Source organism: Erpetoichthys calabaricus, chromosome 11 (genome assembly GCF_900747795.2).
Source record: "Erpetoichthys calabaricus chromosome 11, fErpCal1.3, whole genome shotgun sequence".
Taxonomy (NCBI): Eukaryota; Metazoa; Chordata; class Cladistia; order Polypteriformes; family Polypteridae; genus Erpetoichthys; species Erpetoichthys calabaricus.
Genome location: NC_041404.2, coordinates 15530533 through 15555923, shown reverse-complemented (window position 1 = coordinate 15555923; position 25391 = coordinate 15530533). Strand labels below are relative to the sequence as shown.

Here is a 25391-nt window from a genome sequence, read left to right as displayed (position 1 = left end):
TATGCGCGGAGGACATGGCAGCTGCAGCCCATCAGCCACAGGAACAATCATGGATGTGAGCAGTTTCCCACCTGTGCACTTAAGTGAGAAACGCAAACACCGCAGATCGCGGCTCGCAACTGCTACCACGCCCCCTCGCTAAGCCGCGAGCTATACCCACAGCCTGGGTCGTGGCTCGTTACGCGAGCCAATGCTCGCATTTAGATCTGAATTTTTCGCTCATACTTTCCTCGTATTTTGAATTTCTCGTATACGGAGGTGATCGTATCTCGAGGTTCCACTGTATATATATATATATATATATAAATATGTATGTATGTGTGTATATACATATATATATATGCATATATATGTATACTGTATATATATATATATATATATATATATATATATATATATATATAAAATATACACACACATACAAACAAATATATATATATATATATATATATATGTGTGTGTGTTTGTATGTGTATATATATACTGTGGCAAGCAGCTGGGGGTGGTACCCAGCCGGGACGCCCAGGAGGACCGGAGGAGGGCTTACACCTCCTCCAGACAATGAGGGGGCGACCTCCCTGGTGGCTTTAGGGACCACGGGAACAGAGCTTAGAAGCTCAACCCTACAGGGGCCCATGGTCACCGCCAGGGGGCGCCCCAATGCCTGTGGAGCCCTGGCCCTCAGCACTTCCGCCACACCCGGAAGTGCTGGGGGGAAGGAGACCAGGGACACCCGTAGTGCTTCCGGGTGTGCAGCCGGTACTTCCGCCACACCAGGAAGGGCTGGAGCACGTCTGGGTGAGCTTAAAAGGGGCCGCCTCCCTCCATTCAATGGCTGGAGTCGGGAGCGTAGCTGAACAGAGCTCGGAGGAGAGGAGTGGAGGCGGACCTGAAGGAGAGGCATTGGAAAGAGGCCTGGACTTTGGGGTGAAGTGGGTTGTGTGTGTGTGTGCACTTTGTAATATACAGTAGTTATTGTAAATAAATGTGTGTTGGGTGATAAAATGTATATATATATATAATATATTATGGAAGTTCAGCCCTGACACAGACAGACACAGTGACACACAAGTCCAAAAGGCATACAGGCTTTTATTTTTCCTCCTCTTTTGCATTTACAGCACCACACACAGTACACAAATCCCCCACAAATGCTCAGTCCTTTCTTTCTCTTTTCCTTTGTTTCTTCTCTCTCCTTTGGCTAATCTTATGCCGCCTCCACTCCTCTTCTCTCCTCACAAGTTCTGTCCCCCCCCCCTTCCTAACTTAGGCTCTTGGAATGGAGTAAGGTGGCCTCTTTTGTATTGCATCCGGAAGTGCTCCTGGTATGCTCCCATTAGTATCCGGCAGCTCTCCTGTGTGTGGCGGAAGTGTTGCAAGGGCACCCGGAAGTATTCCCAGTGTCCCCAGATCGTCTCCTGGCAGCCTGCTGTCCAGGGCTTCACAATTGTCTAGGCGCCCCCTGGCAGTGGGCACAAGCCCCAGCAGGGTTGAGCTTCCAAGCTCCAACCCTGTGGTCCCAATGCAAACCGGGGGACTGCCCTCTCGTGTCCCAGGGGAGGCATTGTCTCTCTCCCGGTCCTTCCATCCTCAAGGTGTCTCAGCTGGGCAAAACCTCCATCTGTCCGCCACAATATACATACATTCACACATATATATATATATATATATATATATATATATATATATATATATATATATATATATATATATATATATACACAGTCAAACCTCAACTAACCGTCACCGGTACGCTGCAAGCTCTGCACATTGGAACAACTCTCCCTTCTGCTAATGCATAGTGTTCTTCCCCAGTATCATATGCTAGGTTGCATTTTGAAATCACAGTGTTAGTTATGTACCTTCAGTTTTAATAGCATTTTGTAGCTTTTCTCTTTTATTAGAATTAATCTACCATATATTGTTATGGCTTCAGTTTACGGAGTAGGAAGAACAAAGAAAGATATAAAGCATGATGCTTGCTCTGGAGGTGTGCTCCATAACCCAGATAATGGAGTATAAGACAGGGCACCGTTTATTATGGAACGAAGACTCCCAAGTAGAACGCAGAAAACTCCAATGCCTCTGAGTTGTGTTTTTCTTATTACGCTGGTCTTTATAATATTATATGAATTAAATAATTTTGTTAATACTATAATAAGTTAATACTATTTTGTTTTCCAAATAAATATGACTATTTGCTAATCTACAGTATATCATTTTTAAAGTAGTTGTCCTTTTATCCATCTTTTCTCTTATTCCTCACAACCTCAGTCCCAAGCCCTGATGGATAATCAAGGTTTTACTGTATATATAAATATATATATACATGTGTCTGTTAGGTTGATTGTCAATTCTAAATTTACCAGGCTGTGATTATGGCTGTTTGGGACAGTGTGCCCTGCAATGCACTTGGGCCCTATCCAAGGTTGGCTTTTGCCTTACACCCAATGTTGCTGGGATAGGCCTGGGTCCTCCAGCACTCCTGATAAAATTAAATGTACTCAAAAACTGATGAATAGATGTTTTCAGGTTGGTTAGTGTGGTGGACCTAAAGTATCATCAAGTTGTTTTTGAAAGCTTCATGGAAACATAATAAAACTCTGATTTTATTCCCTTTTCACTAGGTAATGGGATTTGGCAGACGCAATTCCCTGAGTTGCCTTTATTTGAAGTTCCAGACGAAAATGGCAATTCCACACCTCCTGCTTTGGCTGGTTTCTACATGTTCCTTACTATGATCATTTTATTGCAGGTTAGTACCCAGGCACATATATTCTTAGCTTTGGGTTTCAAGTAGAAAAACTAGTTATTATAGAACCCTGGTTTCAAACTTGGCACTAAATTAGCTCCTATAACGCTGGTCTCCTTAGTTAAGCATCCCCCTTCTGCCAGGATTGACTTCAGGGCTCACTGTTTTGATACGATGGAGGGTAGGCAGGCCTGGTGTAGTGTAGGGTCAATGCTCTTTGGATGCTTGTTTGTTACTGATTGCCTCTCTGCCCTTTCTTTCACACAGATCCTGATTCCCATCTCTCTCTACGTGACCATTGAGTTTGTCAAGTTGGGTCAAGTCTTCTTTATTAGCAATGACCTTAGCCTCTATGATGAGCATACAGACAGCCGAGTGCAGTGTCGTGCTCTGAATATCACAGAGGATCTGGGTCAGATCCAGTACATCTTCTCTGACAAAACAGGAACACTAACAGAAAACAAAATGGTATTCCGCCGCTGCACTGTCATGGGAACTGAATTCTGTCATCAGGAGAACGGTAAGCCGCTAGTCCTCACTGAATGCAACACATAGTCAAGGAATATGAAACCAATCAAGTATCATTCATAACTAATAAATAACTTGTTCGATTTTTAAATCTTTAATTCTATCTTTGTTTTCTGATCAGTAGCGAAAAGATTAACCAGATTGTTTTGTTTTAAACTTCTTTACCCCTAAACTTATGAGGTGATGGTCCTCTGATCTGCATGCATGTATACGTTTAGTTCAATTTTTTGACCCAGAAAAAAAGCCAATATATATATATATATACTGTTTAGGTGTCCCAACTTATTTTTAGAAATTATTTATGTGTTCCATACTACAGACATATCCAATTTCTCATTCAAGTACCTTATGTAGGTCTTACACTGTGCACATTGTTGCACATAGATCCTTACTAGCTGTGAACTGGATCACTATGTTTATTCAGCAATCACATTAGCTCTATGCTACAGTCTAAATATGTCTTGGTGTTGCAAAGCTTATGCATACACTAGCAGTGGTATAATAACTTCCTGTAGCAGTGCATGCACACTGCAAAAAAGTCAGGTACATAAGAGCAACCACCTCAATATATCCAGTTTAGATTAAACATTTTAAAATTCTGCATTTCTGAATTATACCATAGGCAGCATTGACACTTTCAGAAAAATTTTGGTTTTGATTTTGACTTTTTGATTAGTACTTCAATATGTAATGCATTAACTACCATGCGCTAATGAATTTTGCAGCTCATCTTCCTACATCTATGGCGATGTACGGTATGTGCAACCAGTGTTAAAATGCACAGAATGCATTATAATATGTAAAGAATATGTAAAGAAAAATGTAGTTATACATACGGTATGAATCATTGTAAACCAACCACTCACTAACATCCCCTGAAATCCGATTCAGAAGAATCTAATGTGCTTAACTAAAGCATCATACAGATGAAAAATCATATAACTGAAATATGTGATATCTTTACATTAGTGGTTTGGCTAGAATGAAAATGTGCTGATGGTGTGACTGCAGCGTTATCAAAAGTGTAAAGCACAGGGTAAAGAAAGGCCTACACCACTAGCAAACCAGCTAGCAAACCATTTCCTCCAGATTATAATTCATTTTTCCTTTGCATTTGTGTATGACAGCAGACCATGCTTGTCAGCTTCCTTCTAGCAGTCTTATTTCTGACATAGTTTTGGAATTCACACATACCTACTTTAAAAGTTTGTTTTATTTTTAATCTAAGCAAGCTTTTGAATAAAGCATGGCTCATTTTCTTTGTCAAAGCAACAAATCTGATGCACATTAGGAGCTCAGCTTTAACTTTTCTACAATATATCTTCATCTATTACAAAGGGATACATTAGAGTTGAAGATCAGTAGAGTGCAGTCGTGTTCAGCTTCTCCTCTTCTTCATCCTGTCTCTTTATTTACAACTTTCAAGGTGAAGCCTTTGGTAGCAGGAACAAAGGGAAGCATGGGACAGCAGTAAGGATATCATGTGCTGGTCCATACATTACATACAGACATATGCATGTGCACACCCCTCATTCAGGTGCAGTTTCAAACAAACACACTCATACAAACATACACTCTCCAGATACACATTAAAAAACTTCCTCTACACACACGAAAGTATCGCCACATGCACTGACACCTTAATTATGTACATGTTGGCATTGGCCAGTGTAACCTAGCAGCCATAGATATGGATTATAAAATATGTGATAACAGGTTTCTGTCCATGCAAATGACTTACTTTTGTGACACTTGGCAATTCTTTAAAGCTGTCAGTGCTCCTGTTGTCATAATAAAGAAATAATTGTACCATGCACTGCACTTGAAAGTTACTTGAAGTTATTTGGAAGTTACTATAAGGTGGCAGCTAAATAAATACACAGTTTATAGGTGCACATACTTTCAGACACATGCAGTCATTTCCGTTTACAAACATTTTGTTTCACAGTATATGTGCAGATTCCTTATTTATCTATGCACTTACCAGTTATTCCATCCTGGGTATGACGTTAAACTGCATCCAGCCCTGCATGTAGGCCCTCCAACCTGCAGGGAAAACTTGGGGATTGGTGGCAGGATTGGCACTCCAGCCACCATAAAAAACCTCACAGTGTTCCACTCCATCTGAACTAGTGTGGTGCTGATGTGTCACCCGTTGAATGGGTGCACTTGGGCCTAATCTGGGATCCTGAGTTGGTTTGTCACGTGGTGAGTGTGGCAATGCGCTGTATCAGCACATACTCCTAACCTCTCTCTCTCTCTTCCCAGTTATTCAATCAAAACTTCAAATTGGATGACTACATTCTAAATGTTTTGTCTCTTTAACGACTTTTGTAACATGTTTACAGTGCTTTTATCCTAGCTTTTTCTGCTAAATCAGCTCAGGGTTGACACTCCTGTATCGCAGGTCAAGAATCCATGTTGAAACAAACACTAGTCTTGTCAATATCAATGTGAAGTATGCGTGTTTTGCCTATTTCTTGTTGCAGTTTCAAATCTATTTCCCCTTCACATCCCAAATGATATGTAAGTTAAGTTTAACTGATGACTCTAAATTGTCGTTATATGAGTAAGAGTGTCCTGCAGCACACTGGCCTCCCGTTGAAGTCTGTCTGATGCTATTGGGATAGGCTGTAACTTTGTATAACACAGAAACTGACTGAGCATGTGTGTTAGGAAAATGGAAGAATGGACTTTTACTAGGCCATGTTGTGATATCAGGATGGAATTAATATAAGCCTCTAATTATGTAACATTCTGAGTCAGTCTACTATTGCTTGTGCATGAATGCGCATGAAAGGATTTAACAGGTGGCATATACGTAAGTGTATTTGTAATAACTTTGTAAGAAAATGTGCCCAAGGACAATTGTTAAACTTGCGTGCAAGGACAAATATGCACCAATGTCACTCTTCTGTCTATCTAGCCATATGTTTTCTGAGTCTACTTATTTTCAGTACATAATCATGGAAAGCCACAGCCTATCTCATCATCTACACCTTGAAGTCAAGCTCTAATAGTGGATGGCACACACCCAGAGTACCAGTCTTTATATAAATTTAGTTCTGTTCATTGACCAAAGATGAAGTCAAATGTAGGCTATGTGAATGAAAATGAAAGTTTGCCCACCAAAAGTTAAAATGAGAGACTATTGATCCACAGCATCTAACTGCTTTTGTTAATTTCTATTTTTTACTAAATTATCAGCCACATGATATCATAAAGCTGTTCAGTGAACTTTATCTTGGCCTCTTTTAAATAACATGACCAACAGTTTCCCTCTTGGTGTTTAAACAGCTTTGCGCTTAGCTGCCCATGGAGAAGCAGACTCTGATGAAGAGGACAGAGCAGCTCCACACAGGGAGCTCAGGGGTCGACTGAAACAAAATCATGGCAAGCAAAATCAGAAGAACCTCAGGAGATGTCACAGCGCCCGGGCATACTATACTGGACAGCGAAGGAAGAAGTCCGTTGGACTGGTGGACAGTGAAGTGGCCTTCAGCAGTCCATTAGTGAGTTCTTTGTAAGCTTATTTATGTGTGCATGCTAAGAAGTCCCTCTTGTAGTTCCTCCTGAAATCTGCCATCAGTAATCAAATACATTTTGCTTTTCTTGTATCTTACCATGTTGAGTAGCATTTTAAAGTTGTTAACTTTTATTTACACATCTGTAGTACTAGGTGTTTGGCATGGCTTGTTCTAAATCACATATTAAAAGCAGTGGTCAGGGTATTACTCAAATGCTTCTAACACAATCACTACTCAGTAATCTAACCACCAATTATTTTAGTAATGTTCAAATCAACATCATTTTACTTTATTGTAATACAAACACAAAGTACTTCATACATATAAAACATTTTTTACAGACAGCATACACTAACCTCCATATTGTCCAGAAACCAAGCTGGAGCAGTACTTTACTGTATAAGAGCTTCCCTCTGTAGATATATTCTAAGGGATATTATCACGTGAAACCTTCATCAGTTTTGTCTTTTATGTAGATCTTATGTAGAGAAAAGCCAAGCAAAATGACACCTTTTATTGGCTAACTAGAAAGATTAATGTAGATCTTATAAATAAGATACAGTAATAAGTGACAGCCCAATTTCCATATGGTCTGTCATGTCTCAGCTACTGGATGTGCGAACTGGAAGTGGGTAGATGGAAAAAGAGGAGCACAAGTACAGCGTGTAAACTTAGGAAAGAAGAGGAAGTAGAACTCTGCTCCTTAACGAATAGCCCAACCTTGCTGACTCATAAAAGAAATATAAAAAACATCATTATATATCTGTCCTGTAGGTCAGCTTGAGGTGGTTCATGCAATTAGTGACACTTTGTACAAAAAAAGATTGACTGAATAGGAGGGTGTGCATATTGACAGAGTTAAAGCTAAGCATTTTCTGGCTTGAGTTGGTGATGGGAGTTTAACAGATAAACCTTTACCTTACTTAAGCCATTGCACTGTATTGTGTAAACAATGCAAAGTGAAGTCTTTAGCAAGAACAGCCTAATAAAGTTTCCAGATAAGCAGAGACTGTTTGGCCTGCTTTGAGGAGATAATAGCTAAGCTGTCTCAGAGTCTTAAGTGTTTCATTCTTAACAAAACACTAAGGTACTGGCTTCAAATCCATGATGGCGTAGTTTTATATTGACTTCCATTACTCTCTCTATAAAAGAGAGTGAGCTTCCTGATTTCTGGAATGATGTGCCATTGTATGCCCCTGGTTGCCTTTAAATGCTTTATCCATTACTAAACCAATAGAATTTTGACAATGATAGGAATAAATGATAAACAATCGAATAATAAGAATTCACTGTACATGTGTGCCATACTAATAACCCAAAACAACAACAAATCTTTAGCAATAATAGTCATTTTATAGTAAAAAAAAAAAATCTCAAGGGACGTTGGGTCAAAGGAAGAATACAAAATAATAAAACCAATCAAAGAAAATAAACCCTAATTGCCTAGCTGGGCCTGGCTGTAGAGGTTTGGGTTCTGATCTATCAGGTGTGCAGGCTTGCCCCCTTGGCCACCATCCAAATCACAGAGCCTCAGACTCCCAAATACTGTGTGCTACTTACAGTTTCAATAAGAAAGGTCTCATATTTAACTCAGGAGAAACACTAATTAACAATCAAGTAATCAATGTTTCTGTATATCTACTCTGACTATGTGTCTGCCAATTCAGCAATTGTACCCTGTTACCTTCCAACTGTTAGGTCAAGGGGAAACTGGTGTGGTGTGGTCTTTAAAACCCACCCTGACTTGGGATCCTTGAGCCCCCATTTTTGATTAAAGAACCAGGCACCCTTGATGAATCCCATGCTACCTACCTTTAATAATACACAGCCATAATTATACCACACCGATTCACACTGGGACTCTCTGTTGGCCTCTGATGGAGTGTTCTTCTTTCTGCCAGTCATCCATATCTGTTTCTAATTAGCACCCTTAGAGTAACTGTGTACCATTTTAACTAGTGTGGCATATCAACCCCTGGCTTGGAACTGGGTTTAGCTCTCTAGGTGCTTTTTTGGCATACAGAAACAAATGGATTAAACCAAGTCAAGTACCATGCCTGTACCCCCTTAGTCCCTGGCAACTCTGTACTAGCCAGGCAACCTGTCAAAAGTTTACGCAAAGTAACATCACAAGATGCTTTACAAAGCATAAATGACTACAGTGCAAAGCAACCCAAGTTAACAGGTCAAATGGGTTACTCATGTAGCCGTCATGATGAAAGAGTACTAACAGTAGGAGTACCACTAGATCCACTGTGAAGTTTACAAAAAAGGGTCATTTTCCTGCTGCTTTTTACACAATGTATGGTTCATCCATACTGGATACTTTTTTGAGATTCAGTGTACATGTGCTACTCGGTCCTTCTTTTTTCAAATCCTGTTTAACTGCAGGCAGCTTTTCCTTCCAAAGCAACAGGGAAGCGAAAACATTTTTCCAAGAAAATGCACTGGTTTTGTGACACTGTCAAGATGATGCAGGTGTGTGCTGCTCACTGTTATCCCACGATTAATCCCACACTGCTCATCACCCCAGCAACCTTTAATCCCCTTTAGGAAGTGTCAGTAAGATGCTGGAACAGCAATGGAGTGGGCAGCTTGTCACCCACTGGTCCAGGTTTTGGAGCCCATAAGGGGGCAAGTAATCTCTTCCTGCTGCCTGTTTCTTCATACCGAGGAATTAATCCCCATTTCCATATGGCCTGTCACATCTCCACTGGGAGATGGGGTTTGAAGGAGGGCAGATGGACAAAATGGAGCAAGAGCACAGTGTGTCAATTTTCCATTCTGAACTTTTTTACAAAAATAGCCAAAATAGGAAGCATTCTGTTTTATGGATACAATATTTTTTACAATTATAATAAATAGAAAGTCAATGATACACATGACAATGTTTATACAGGGTCATTATATTCTCTCTGTCCTTGAGATAATTTTTTGTATTTAATGTTTTGTTATAGACATTATCAAATGAATGTGATATTCTTATTTACTGGCTAACTTCTTAATTATTTTGCTTGTGCCACTTTTTAAATGATCATGTTCAGGTTTTTCCAAGTATGTTCAGTTTCTTGATGGGTGATGTTATCATACCACTGAGGGCTTCTACCAATTTCTTTCTTCTTTCTGTTCTTTCTGCTTGCCTTCCCACACACCCATGTGCTGCTGATTAAAGGTTATGAGTGAGTGAACGATATCCAGGCTTTAGGGGTACAAGCAAAACTAAACTGCACATGTATATACAGTACATGGTGGAGAAATTTGTAATGACCCAGAAGCCTAGATGGATTCCCCAAAACACAGGTTTCTGTAATTATAAATATTTTAAAAATCAATATTATAAATCCTAGCTTTAGAAACGCCAAGTCTTATTCAGTACTGTACATTGTATTCCATGAGCAGCTGTTAAAACTAACGTGACTCTTCAGGCTCACACAGTGGTATAGTAGTGTGTTATATGTATGCCTTTTGTAGACATTTGTACATATTGTCTACATTCAAGCAAATTTGTTTCTTTTTACTCGCAGTGCCTCTGTGATTTAGAATTCAGATATATTGTCTAGTTCAGGGCCCCAGTGGCTGCAGGTTTTCATTTTAACCCTTTTCTTAATTAGTACAGTTTTTATTTTTAATTAACTTCTCAGTCAGTCATTATCCAATCCGCTATATCCTAACACAGGGTCACGGGGGTCTGCTGGAGCCAATCCCAGCCAACACAGGGCACAAGGCAGGAACAAATTCACAACACACCAAGCACACACTACGGACAATTTAGGATCACCAATGCACCAAACCTGCATGTCTTTGGACTGTGGGAGGAAACCGGAGCACCTGGAGGAAACCCATGCAGACACGGGGAGAAAATGCAAACTCCACACAGGGAGGACCTGGGAAGCGAACCCTGGTCTCCTTACTGCGCTGCAGCAGTGCTACCACTACGCCTACCTGCTGCCCCAATTAACTTCTTTTGAATTAATTTTAATTGACTTGTTTTTTGCTCCCTTGAATTTCTTCATCGTTCCTCTGAAGTGCTTCATTTCTTTCCTTGAACGGCACCCAAACAGAAATGAAATGTGAAGTGAATGAGCCAACAGAAGACCAGCTAAGTCAGGTCCTGAAGCTCCAACCAATTTCACTCCAACCATTTGCTTAATTAGGCTCTGTTTCTTGTTGTTAATTAAACTCGTTATTTAATTTTTTGGCTCATTGCTGCTCTCATTGTGCAATAGCAATCATTTCTAAAATTGTTGATTTTCTCTTTTCTAAGAGCACTGTTCAAATGTTTTAGGGAGCTGAACAGATCAGCATTCCTGAGACCTTCACCTTTCTTTATTTTCAGATATTGTATGATCGACAATGTTGGTTATGTTTTGCTGGTCGTGTTTTGGTTCATTTTGTATCTCATTATTGTTTGGCTGCTAATTAAGGAAAAAGAAACAATTAAGGCATTTGTGTCTTCAATTGCATGTGAAATAAAATTAATTCAAAAGAAGTTCATTAGGAGCAAAAACAGGTCACTGATTAAGAAAAGGGTTAGAATGAAAACCTGCAGCCACTGCGGCCCTCCAGGACTGGAGTTAGGGACCCCTGGTCTAGTTACTAAGAAGACTAACTGCCTCACAGTGAACAGCTTGACACTTAACTGCATGACTTTGGATTACAACAGAGTTTAGATTATTATGGACTGTGTTTACTGTACATTTAAAAACTTTAAACAGTGTAAACACTATAGAATCAAAATTAATTAATTAACTTTACTCTGAAACCATGAATAAGACCAACTGAGTTCGAAACTGGATGGATGGATTTGGTAATTGAATTTTTGCATTCTTCTTATTTAAAAATTTGTCTTTCTCTGTGAAACCAAAAAAGATGGAGTTATCATACTGTTCTGAACAGCATACTGTTATTAATGAATATGCATCAATCATTGATTTGTTTTTCTAGTAATGGACAGTAATTCTCTGATCCACCAAATCTGCTAATGATGCTAACATATTTTGTGAATTGTGTCATTTTTAGATGCCCTGAATATTCCCCAATAAAAGAGAAAGAACAGGCACACATCCAGTACATACCCAGAAGTATGTACATGAACAAGAACTTTGAAAAATGAATTATCATTTGCATACCAACTGCCAGCATGTAGTCACTTTCAGTTCAGATAGTTTATTTCATTGCTCAGAACCTCTAGTCTTGAATGCTGTAGCCATTGCTTTCACTCCTATAAAGACTCCTGTTTTTACCCTGCTTCATTTTACTGGTCATTCTGCACTAACTTGCCACTTGTATCCCTACCATAAAAGTGGCACCAGAGCAAGGATCCTTTGGTTCAGACCTCATTACCATATTGTGTGTATTCAGATGAACATTTATTGGTATTACCAGCCCATACATATCTCCATTTCATTCTCTAACCCTCATTTTCCAGAATTATGGAATTGGGGTTGTTTAATGGAACTACATCACTCTCAGGCAATGTCCTGACCTTTTACTCACAATTTGAGAAAGCACCAAAGAGGTATTTTAGCCACAGCACCCTGGCAATATCCAATATTTTCAGCATTTTCGGTCAGACTCCATCCATCCTGTGTCAGTTTAGAGTCACCAAGTACCTCTGGGAAGCAGGTGCAAATATGAACTCCCAGTATGGAAAAAAACAGAAAGGAGAGCAAGCAAACCTTTCATAAACAGCAAGGTATAGCAACCCTATAAATCTATGAACTTATAATACAGGCCGTTTCCCCTCATTGCAATCTCCTCAAAATCCACACCATCAGCCTCTTGTCACTTGTCTAATTCTCTCTTAATCCCTGGTTTCAGCTCCTCCCTGTAAGTAAGCCCTTACTGCAATTCACTTAGTGCGTCAGAAAAGATCTACAAAGTCTCAGAGCAGTCTGGACACAGTAACATCTGCTTTCTCAGCACTCACTGCACTACTGAGTCCTGTTTTTCTATTTAAGGGCCAGCCAAGTTATTGGGCTCATTGTCTATAATAGAATGAACATCTTAATAATATGGGAGAACCCTGAAGTAAAATTATTGCTTCTCTGGATTGAGAAGAGTCAGTTGAGGTGGTTTGGGCTCACTATTAATAAGATTAATATCTCTTGACTAACCTGAGAGTAGCTTTATCAGTCCAGCTTAACAAATTGTCTCCACGACCCTCATCAGGAAAGGCAACTAGACAGTGAAATGAAGGGAAAGAAAGATTATATATACACTAAGGTTAATGTTTCAATTGCAAATTTTTAGGAGTACTTTAAAATTCAGATGTTGTATTGTGTACTTATACAGTAATATCACTTTCATCTATTTATTATTTTTATTTTTTATATGGCACACTTCCTAATTACAAAATTAGAGAAATGTACACATTTACAGCACATACATAAAATATTCAACTATGGGTTAGTTTTTTTACAATGTGATTTTTACAACCAGTAAAGTAAATAACTAAACATGCAATAAGTTGAGGACAGATTGCACCAGAAGAGAGGAAAAAACTTACTTCTGCACAGTTCAGGGAGAAAATGTATCTAAGATCACGTGGTTCTTACTTACTCTACCAGACTTTGGTCACCCTTAACATTTTACGACATACTACAGTGCAACATAGCACCAAAGATTTTGCTACAATTTAACAAACACATGACATTGGAGCTGTTATGAGGAATAGCTAATGTCTCCCATTCACAACGAGGTCCTATTTCATTGCAACAAGGAATAATTTGGTCATATTTATATGTATATATATATATATATATATATATATATATATATATATATACCCCAATTAAGACAAACTAAGTAGTAGTATTAAAATTTGATACAAGATGTTGTGCCAGCTGTTGTATCCTTAGCTTTCATCTATACTAGGCCAGCTAGTTATATTTTTTATTATTACAATGTCACATGCTTGACAAGATAGACATCCATCCATCCATCCATCCATTGTCCAACCCGCTGAATCCGAACACAGGGTCACGGGGGTCTGCTGGAGCCAATCCCAGCCAACACAGGGCACAAGGCAGGAACCAATCCTGGGCAGGGTGCCAACACACCGCAGGACACACACACACAAACACACCCACACACCAAGCACACACTAGGGCCAATTTAGAATTGCCAATCCACCTAACCTGCATGTCTTTGGACTGTGGGAGGAAACCGGAGCGCCCGGAGGAAACCCACGCAGACACGGGGAGAACATGCAAACTCCACACAGGGAGGACCCGGGAAGCGAACCCGGGACCCCAGGTCTCCCAACTTCGAGGCAGCAGCGCTACCCACTGCGCCACCGTGCCGCCCCAAGATAGACATATCATGGAAATTCAAAATGTTGAAAACCCAGTGCTGACATATAAATCACAGAAAGAGAATGAGTCTTAGGCATCCATTTAGACAATGAAGTATGTACTGTTCATACTGTCTACAATAACCCCATTATGAACATATATCTATGAACGTGGAGCTGCATATTTGCTTGTTTTATGTATAGCATTTGCTAGGCCCATTGATGTGGCCATAACAACATATATTCAGCTAAGATAAGAGATTTTCTACTGCAATAAGTGAAATTACATTTCAACTGTAATGATGCACCAGATGAAAGTATTAATTCCTTTTTGCCCAATAGCTATAATTGAAAAAGACTGTTACAGGAAGTGGGACAGATGGACTACTATATACATCCAATAAATTTCAAGGCAAAAATTAATTTAAAACAACATCAAGGTAAAACCAGTAATAGCTGCAATTTTATAAAAATGGCACTCAGATTTTAGCTGGCCAGACAGGAGCAAATAAGTTTCCTGCATTAAAGCTGTGACTTCGAAACAAAGGTTGTGGCTATGAAGGTCTTTGAGCCCCAGTCTCAAATTCATAGCCCCCTATCCTCTCTCAATCCAGGATGGTCCAGTGCATTTCTTTTTCCCACTCTTTTTTCATCTCACGTAAAGATGCCTTGGCACAATTTATCAAACAGCTGTGACAGCAGGAGGCAACATGAATAAAATAAATTGCAAACATCTGTACTCAACAGATTAATGGGGCAAATAATAGGAAAACCAGGCCCAGCGGAATTTGATCTGTCAGTCTGAGGGCAGCCTAGTTACATGGGCATCAGAGAACCTCTCACCAGCCTCAAGAAATCTGAAATCTCCTGTAGACTTGTAATTACTGTTAGAGATATGACATTCTTGCATTTTGAAACCTCTCAGTGTAACAACAAGGTATGTTTATTATTCATTCAGGATGAAGTAGTGTTATATTTTTCAAAGATGCTGGAATATTATTTCCTTGTCACTGTCTAAATGAGATGGGCCAAACTTATTAAAGAATTGTAGTACGGTGCATCCATTACTGAATGTTCATATAAAATGACAAACCCAAAGTTAATTTAGTGAATGTGTTATGAGGGAAACACTCAGTCAGAAGTTGTTGACTTTTTAGGTTTCATTTTCTAAGTTAACACATTAATACTGTATGTATGTGAAAATGCTGATTTGGGGGGGGGGGTATGAAAAGATATATGGAGTGTAATGTGCAAATGCAATTTATCCAAATGTCGCATGTTGAGACTAAACTGGTTCATATGTTTTTTCCAACACTATTTGGGAAGACAGCTCTAAAATATTTTGGAAGTACAGCACAAGTAGAGCTTTAAGTTTAAAACACAGAGATGATCATATAAAAGCAAGCAATGTAATTTTAATAACTGAACATTTAAAAAGACACTTAACCCAAGACATGCACTGTGACCAAAAGAGGATTTGGCAAAGGAACCGGTTATCCAAAACCTTAATTTAATTTAGAGCTGCCATTTATCTTGACGTGCACTTCTAGGGATGTGGGAGGAAAACTGGAGCACCTGAAGAAAATCAGGAATTTTGTTACCAATGTGATGTTAATAATGAAAATAATAAACAAAAAGGTATAAATTATTCAATTTATAAGCAATAATTATTACTATGCCTGCCATTTTCAGTGTTGCCTTTTCACTGTTCTCCCACAGGAAGTAAATTGCCATATTGAATGACAACCAGGAGATGGATGAAAAAAATTTCTTAGTCAAAAGTAAAGCAAAAAAGAGCTATAAGCAAAGACAAAAGTTCAAAACACAGAGCCTTTGAAATTCTTCCTCACACTACTGCAAAAGTTGTTTTGTTGCTTTGAATCCAGTGTTGGACAGCCAGATAGCAACAACACCCTTTATACCATCAGATAAATTCATGCAACATGATATCTGATTGTCGTGTGATACAATGGGGATAACTACATGCATAAATCTACATGGAAAAACAAAATGGCAGTGCATCGAGATTTTAAATATTTTTAGGTCCCTTAAAATGACCTTAATTTCTCAAAATGATAAAAGATTTTAATTCCTTTTATTAACAATAAGGAAAAAAGCAAGAGCATAGGTAGAACCAACCAAGAAAAAAAATTAAAAAGAGTAATACATCATAACACACACTATATTATTGCAGAAACATTCAATTTTGGTGGACACAAAAATGAAAATAATAGTTTATAAAACTGAAAATGTTTACTGGTACAATTTTTCACCACACCCCATGCTCCATAAACATACAGGTCAATGACAATTAATTTAGAAGTCATATTTTGCCAGTAATATGATTGTGTTTCTATGGTACAATTATTTACCATTAAACCTGTAAAAGCATCTATCAATCTCCTCAATGTGTTGTGTAAGTTAATTCACCCCACAGTTTTCCTAGAAATATTACATAATTTTACATTTTGACAGAATTAAATACATTACTGTATCTCTGAAAGGAAGGGCTTGCGGTGAATGATAATTTAATTTGGCAGTGGGATTTTTATTTACCTCAAGAAAACAAAAAGACACAGTTAGCCAAAAGAGATGTCCATAGATATTATGTCAATCATAAAATTTCATAAACGCAAAAATAAAAAAATGTCTAAAAGGTTGTTATTCAAAATTACAAGTATTCCAACAACATTTGAGGTTCTCCTAGATCCAGATTAAATAAGGTTAATATGAACACAGTAAAAAGGCAAGATTGAAGTCATTGATTCAGTTATCAGATTTTCATTTAATATTACTTTGAAAGCCAACATTATAACTTCAGTCAAAACAGAAATACACCGCTACACCACCTTAGGACTAATATGGACAACATGAGATCTCTATATGCATTACACTAAAATGCATTGTCTGGTGGATAACCTTTTCCAAAGTATAGCAAAAGTTTCTGTTATCACAGAAGACGCAAACAATCTTCCCACTGTTTTTAGAAATGACGTTTTCTTTCCCAAGGGGTAAAGAAAGCAGAAAAATTCTGGAAAGAACTATTGATGCCTTATTATGCCCACTGTGCTGTAGCACTATGTAACATTTGTATGAGCCCAACAATATGATCTTTCCATAAACGTACTCAGACTCATGTTACCTCTGTTCATTTCTGCTTGCTGATGTGCTTAGCAACTCATATGAGACAAAGTAAAAAGACCAGAAGGAGAAAGACAGTGAGGATTGAGGATCTAAGTCGGAACTTCTTGTTTACTACCAATACAGTAGATAAAGTGATAAAAGAACATAAAAATGAGGGAAGCTTCTGCTTCAGCCATATAGTTTTGCCTTGGTTACACACTGCACCAAATGGATAACATGTTTTGGAATTTTGTGGGTTATAAACCTTGGAGACGGGAAGAAATGGAGTTTTGGAGGCAGGCTCAGAGGAAGTCTTTTGTGTCAAAGCCCTCCAGCTGCAATGATCAAATATAGGGAAAAAATAAGAAATCCAGTTGTCAAAATCCAAAACATTAAGCAAAATTCACCCAGAAAGAAATCATAAGCTGTTTAATAAAACTTTTCATAAATAAACACTAACAAAAAAAATTAAGGGAATTTATTCAAAGCTTAGGCATACTGGAAATGTGCCACAATCCTACGTAATGTCAATGTAATGATATCACCCACAGCAATGTCGGTCAATGCATGACTGGCAATGGCCATTTATTATATAAAGCTCAAATTCTGTGTGTGTGTATATATGTCCAGTATACACATCCACACCAATGGACCAATATGTCAATTTTCCAGGGTAAAATATGTATCTATGCTAACCTTCATTGACTGTGCTGCACTGGGAAGGGAGTTTATGCAGAGGAAGGGCGTTAGGCAAATGACTGATGGGCTACGTGAACAGTGCCACTGACTTATGGACAAATGAGTGAAGACAGGGTGGTACCCTGGACAGGAGAAAACAGACAGCCTCACATTTGGTCTGAAAATGAAAGGAGAGAGTGGGAACAGGTTGGTACAGCTGAAGGAATGCATACTTAGTAACAGTGCTTTAAAGGTAGTATGTGGGTGCCACAAGCCGTGGCTGTGAGCTTCAGTGTGGCTTTGCTAAAAGTGGAAAAGAAGGTAGCACTGTTATTTCTAACTGACAAGGTGTCTAAGAAATGAACCTGCTCCACTTACCACCTCTGATATTACCCCTGGAAGGAAGACGCATTAATATGTGTGGTTAAATGATCTGTCTGCTCTGACAAACCCCCATCCTCCCCAATCTTCAAATTCACAAGGTGCTAGAAACTCCAAGAAGACTGCCGAAAACTAAAGGGGGTACCCTCCTCTGATTGAACTCCTTTTGGAACTCTTAGGTGGGCTACAAGAAGACACTCAAAATTCCAATGGTGACCATGATCCCTACACTCAAAAGCCACTATAACCCCTGCTGGTCTCTGAACATTTATCCATCCATCCATCCATTTTCCAACCCGCTGAATCCGAACACAGGGTCACGGGGGTCTGCTGGAGCCAATCCCAGCCAACACAGGGCACAAGGCAGGGAACCAATCCCGGGTAGGGTGCCAACCCACCGCAGGACACACACAAACACACCCACACACCAAGCACACACTAGGGCCAATTTAGAATCGCCAGTCCACCTAACCTGCATGTCTTTGGACTGTGGGAGGAAACCGGAGCGCCCGGAGGAAACCCACGCAGACACGGGAAGAACATGCAAACTCCACGCAGGGAGGACCCGGGAAGTGAACCCGGGTCCCCAGATCTCCTCTGAACATTTACTATAATAAAAAACAGTCCACTACACAAAATGTATAATAAACATTTTAAAAAAATACATAAAAAACAGCATGTAGTATAATTTTTAATGAACAAATAAGGTCAAATATAATTTTTGTCTGAAGCAAATAATAACTGAGCAAATGACCCATTTATGATGAAAACCATGCTTCACCTGGAGTAACAAAGTCTTTTGAGATGGTGGGAGGGAGAGAGGATGGACACTAAATGGGGATCTGCTAGGAGCACTGCTCGGGGAGGAAGAGGGGTGTGTGTGTCGCTCGACTCTCATCGGTCTGTCCGCAATCGAGTATATATTATGACCAATGTTCCCTCTAAGGAGTAGCATATAGTGAGCAAAAAACATTGTTTATGAGCGACATTTTGTTTAAGCCAAAAATTTATGAGCACCAACTCCGACGGTCGGAGTGAGCGATCGTGTGATAAGTACGAGCGACGCCGTCGGAATGAGCGATCGTGCGGGAAGTATGAGCGACGCCCTGAATTCGTGTGAGCGATTGCTCACGCGCTCAGCTTAGAGGGAACATTGATTATGACTGTTGTGCATTCTATAATAATCTGCTTTATAACATTTCAATATTGTTACTGATTTATTGAGATATTTATTAGTACTGTTCTGTAAATTGTTCTTTGATGCAAAATTACTTTTATTTCTATAAAACTTAATTTCAGAATAAAATCTTCCAAAGGCTTAATAAGCTCAGAACTACTAGATGCTGAATAATACATAAAAGACGTATGTCTTCCTGTTGCTAAGAGGAGGTCGTAAGTGTCAAATCTGCTTTTTATTTATTTTACACATTTAACATACATTTTATCGCTCTTCCGGGCAAAGCTGGGTAGGGCAACCAGTATAATTATTCACCTTAATGAAAGGGTCAGTGTGTCTGTGTATGCGTGTGTCTGTCAGTCTCTGTCATTCCAAGAGTTTATAGTAATAAAATCCATTGCATTTGCCATTCCAACAGATGGAACATCACTAAAATTTGTACATATTATTACTACAAGTGATTGTAATGTGCCATATTTTGGGATGACAGATTCAATGCATTTTATTATTACTTGCACTAAAAAATACATTCCAATTGATGGTGTACTGCAAACGTTAACACTGAGGCCTATGTTGATTACTTAGATTTCAAACCAACTTAGACAAGATAGTATAATATAAAACTACAAGTTGCCTTATACATTCCAGGGCATTAAGATTCTGTGTAAATGGAATGGAGTCATACATACCGTTCATATGTGCATAGCCTCAGACCACTTATGGAATCATTTCAAACAAAGCCAAAAAATATTACACATGGCACTAGAGAAGGGAGATGTGTTGCATGTTGATTAGCACATTCAAATGTGAATTTCCTTGTAGTTGTACATCTGACAATAATGACAGTCATAGAGTAAAAAAGCTGACTCATATTTACACTCCAATCATATCAGTGATATGAAAATTAGGAACAAATGTTGCTCAGTTACATCTTCTGCCCCTCTCAATTCTACTATGAGGAAACATAGCTCTAAAATTTATTTAAAATTTATTCTATGTTAATTAGTGTTCCCTAATTCTATTTTCTTATTTATTTTGTCTTTTTTCTCTTTCGATCGTTATGTAAAGCACTTTGAGCTACATCATTTGAATGAAAATGTGCTATATAAATAAATGTTGTTGTTGTTGTTAAAATGGGTCAGTCCAGTTGTTTCATTTCATCTCACCTCAGTCAGAGGGACTGAAATGAAAAAGACTTTCAGTTGCACAGTGATTATCACTGGCATCTCTTCCCATAAAATGCCTCACATTTACATCTTGAATAGCCAGCTTTGTTCTTTTCAGATAAGGAGGAAAATATCTTTGGGTTGCACACCTTTGCCATATCAGTAACCTGGCTCTACTGGGTAAACAAAAATGCCTTCTAGTTAAAAATGAGGTCAAACCAACCAGCACAAATACACCAACAGTATCCATTTATTAGAGGTTTTATTTTTTTCAGTTTCATGAGACATACTGCATATAATTCATCGTTTTTGACTTCTACAGTTTTTACAGAAAATTCTGCACTAAGAAAAATTTAAGCACTGATAGAGTCACTGCTTTACATACTCGGATTATTCATCATCTTTTCAGAATTCCCAGATGGATGATTATTTTTCATTCGCATAAACATTTTTGCTGACTTTATAATATTATTCCCCTACAGGAAGAAAGAAACTTGTGTAATGCAAAAAATGAAGAGGCCTTGGCACTTTCTCTTAAAGCTCCTACTTTCTTCACTTAGGAAACTGATGTAACTCCTGACAAGAAACTCTTGAAAATTGTGAGAGAAGCCTCAGCCCAGATGGACACCTGGTGTATGGATGGACAAGCCTCTGACAGCTCATATATTGATTTCTTCCTTGCCTTGGCTATCTGCAACACTGTGATAGTCTCCACAGCGACTGAGCCCCGTCAAAGGGTGAGTAGAATAGTGATAAACGCCAGTACAGCAGTCACAGCTGTGCTAGGATCCCTGAAACATCCTTGTTACATTATCAAATTAATGAGCAAAAATGTATTCATTATTTGTTTGCCTAAAGTTCCTTATATACTGTACAGTATGGCTTTATCTTTGCAGATGTATGGTATCTTTTATGTGAGACTAACCTTAACTGTTCTCTTTCTCCAGTATCTTATGCTGACTCCTAAAAGCATTTGTCAAATGTATCTTGTCCAGCAAACACCTGAGCCAACTACACCTTTCAGATGTACTGGGACATTCAGTAATTCACGTAAAAATCTAAACATTAAAGAGTTCATGTAATACCCCATTCCTCTAGCTCAAGGTCGCTTAATAGAGTGCATTTTAATAACCATAATAGCTGGTATTCCTTCTTGATATAAAAAAAGCATATGGAATAAAGATCCTGTTATGTTTTTAGTTTTTACTTGTACAAATGTTTGATACATTTTTTTCCCAAATCTTTAACTTTGTCACTTGATTACAAAGATTATAAAGAGACAAATTCAAGCTTATGTCAGTAAACAGCATCAATATATTCAGTACTGTATGGCAAGTACACATGGCCACTATCCGGAGTATGTGGATGATCCTTTACATTTAGCCACATTTAATCCTCATTGCATCTCCAAAGAAATGAATGCAGTTTCGTTAGATCTTCTGAGAATTTAAATAATAGAACAGAGCTATGTTTTCTTATGCCAAGATTCTTCTTAATGGAATTACATAACTTTGTAATTGTAGGAAAGTGCCTATTTAGTAAGCACCTTTTAAGATAAAGGGATGTTCAAAATAACCTCATGCCTGTCTCAAGTCAAATAATATTGGATATTAACAATATAAATCCTGTTAAAATCCAAAACAAGAAAGGCATTAAGTGTGTCATTTCAGGCAAATTCTTGGAACATTCTGAAAAATAGATGTTTGTGGGAATTACCTTCTTAGTTTTTCAGTTTTTCTCATCTTTATTTTAACACATCTTTTCTTTAGATTAGTTTACCTTTCTTTACATGGTGTTAATATTTACTTATAGTGCTACCGTTAGGAACCTTAAAAACAAGAAAGTCAGGGATTCTGAAGCCTGCGTAATTAATTTAACATTCACGGCAGGACTGAACCAGCAGCAACCAACCAGTCTATTGTTGGGCACACACCCATCCATCCATCCATCCATTTTCCAACCCGCTGAATCCGAACACAGGGTCACGGGGGTCTGCTGGAGCCAATCCCAGCCAACACAGGGCACCAGGCAGGGAACCAATCCTGGGCAGGGTGCCAACCCACCGCAGGACACACACAAACACACCCACACGCCAAGCACACACTAGGGCCAATTTAGAATCACCAATCCACCTAACCTGCATGTCTTTGGACTGTGGGAGGAAACCGGAGCGCCCGGAGGAAACCCACGCAGACACGGGGAGAACATGCAAACTCCACGCAGGGTGGACCCGGGAAGCGAACCCGGGTCTCCTAACTGCGAGGCAACAGCGCTACCACTGCTGGGCACACACCCACAGCTCTAATTCAGAATCAACAATCAATCTTATATGAATGTTTTTGAGGTGTGGCAGTTAAACCAGAGTATCTAGGGAAAAACTCTCCACAAACTCTGAAAGAACGTGCAAACTCCGCACTTATGGCAACTAAGTACTGGGTAACCATCACAACACCATGATGCCTCATGTGTATAATGTGATATTGTCATTATCTACTCTCTATATATAAAATCCTAAGCCTAAAAGAGCAACGATTTTGTGCAATGATTTTATGTGATGTTTTTATGTCACTTTTTTGTCACGCTTTAAATTGGGCTTATTTTAAAATCGACATATATATATTAGATATAATTCTTTTCAGAATTTATCAAACTTTAATGTGATGTTAGATTTTCTGATTCTTATTCCGTTTTTAAATTATAAACTAAAATATCAAGAAAGTCGTGGTTTTTAATATCAAGAAAGTCATGGGTTTTATTTTTGATTGAGTAAACTTTCTTTCACAGGAACAAACTATTAAAAAAATGTATCTATTCATAACACCAATGTTTGTATTTAGGTGATTTAGTTAGCTGTAGGTTGAGGTGCCAAAGGCGCCAGGGGGGCTTGCCCCCCTAGTAATAATATAATCAATAAAATATATATTATTCTATTGGTATTCTGTTTTTCAATTTATTATTTTGTTCAACCTTTATGTGAAAGGTTATAGCTCCCTAAACTGCTTTAATCGCTTTATTATTTATTTATTTATTGAATCGCTTTCAGCTTTATTTGCATATTGACTATGTGACTGGAGGCACTGTGATGCAGTGCTTAGTACCACTTCCTCGTATCTGCAGGAAAGTGTTTGTTATTCTCTGTGGCATTTTCATGTTCTCTTTGAGGCTGTGTGGGCTTTTCTCTGGATACTCCTTAGTTTCTCTCACATTCCAGAGGACTGTATGTTAGATTATTTATTGAGTGTACATTGTCTGAGTGTAAGTCAAAAAGTGTTGCTTGGCATGCGAGTGGACTGTAATGGATTTCCGCCCTGTTTAGTGAAAGTTTTTTCGTTTGACAAAATGCTGCTTGAATAGAATTCAGCTTCCAGTAACACTGCATCTGTAGAATATGAAGGACAAGATGATCCATGTCTGTGTATGTGTATTTACAGTAGTATGAATATATTGGGTGTTGTTTGAGTTTGCTGTTCAGTAAAAGGTTTCAGTAGTAGACTTCCAGTAAGTTATATGAGGAAAGATTTAACATTCTTTGGTAGCATCATTAAACAGAGATGTCTGTGAATCTATACTGTTGTACTTAAGGGTCCACCAGCAAAATAAAGAAGTAAAAGCATGTGAAGTAAATAATTTAAGGAGCTGCAGTTAAATTTGCTGTAGAAAACATGTTAGGGTAGGTGGTTATTTTTATTGTTTAAACCGATGTCATTTGTGAGTGATGAAGAACTCTACTGTATGGTTCAGTATGGGGAATACAGAGGCTGCAACCTAGCCCCTTTGTGGTACTGTTATATAATGTATATACAGTCATAACCTAAGAGTTATGAGGCAATAGTCATTAATATATCTTCCACTTCATTTCTTCTCTCTTTCAATGATAATTATCCTTACAATAAAAAGCTCTTCTGTTTAGATAGAATGATATATTGATCTTGCTATCCTGCCTTATCATTCCATTCCATCTTTTGGCAACCTCCAACATAAAGAAAATACATTTAAGAAAGTCAGTTACTTTCATAATTTCTTCGAGATTAGTGCTATGTGAGAATCTAATGTTGTAACTCTCACACATTCTTCTCTTAGCATGATTTCGGAATCCTATAAAAGAACTGCAACCAGCATTGTAAAAACATGGTTATTTGCTTCCGAAAACTTGCTTGAAAGTTTACACTCAGTGTTTCAGGAAGTGCACACAAGGCACAAAGTTAACTTCTCTCAGAGGAGGGGAGTGTCAGATTAGTAATCATGTCATGCATTGATCTTCAGCTTTTGCCAAGCTTTTCTTACATTCTAATTTTGACTCCAAAGTAACAACTTCAGCAAAAAATTAAATAAGCAGCTGTTTCTGGAAACCTTGCATCCCGATGTCTGCATTATGTGAGATTAGCTGAAGCAAATGATTTCACATTCAGGATTGGCTATCGGCAAAGCAGATGGATAGCACTGTCAAAACAGAGCCCAAGTGCGTCTTAACAAATAGATCAGTCGTTTGTTGTCAGCCCACCAATTGAAACCCACCCCCATGGGCTAAATAAGTATCTAACGCTAATAATATCAAATTTCAGCAAGGTCACAAAATTCACTGGAAACACTTTCATTTGCGAATGTTGCTTTTTTATGACTTGCTGGTATAATGTTTGGAAATAAAAGGCAAAGTACTACATGTTTCATTCTTATATTTATTTTCTTAAATGTTAACTGTGTTGAACCGTCTATAAATTCTTATTGACATTTGGCTTCCATCTGATAACTGCTGTCTATTCTGGGT

The 25391-nt window shown here is 38.4% G+C and overlaps 1 protein-coding gene across 2 annotated transcripts in view; it reads left to right on the top strand.

Annotated features, from left to right (window-relative positions):
- Window positions 1–25391, top strand: part of atp10b (ATPase phospholipid transporting 10B) — a 137056-nt gene that overhangs the window by 67026 nt on the left and 44639 nt on the right. For both annotated transcript variants that reach the window (XM_028812737.2, XM_028812738.2), the window contains 4 exons: window positions 2628–2755; window positions 3020–3272; window positions 6578–6792; window positions 21187–21363. In XM_028812737.2, coding sequence (XP_028668570.2) covers window positions 2628–2755; window positions 3020–3272; window positions 6578–6792; window positions 21187–21363 — 773 coding nt within the window. The remainder of the gene's footprint in view (window positions 1–2627; window positions 2756–3019; window positions 3273–6577; window positions 6793–21186; window positions 21364–25391) is intronic.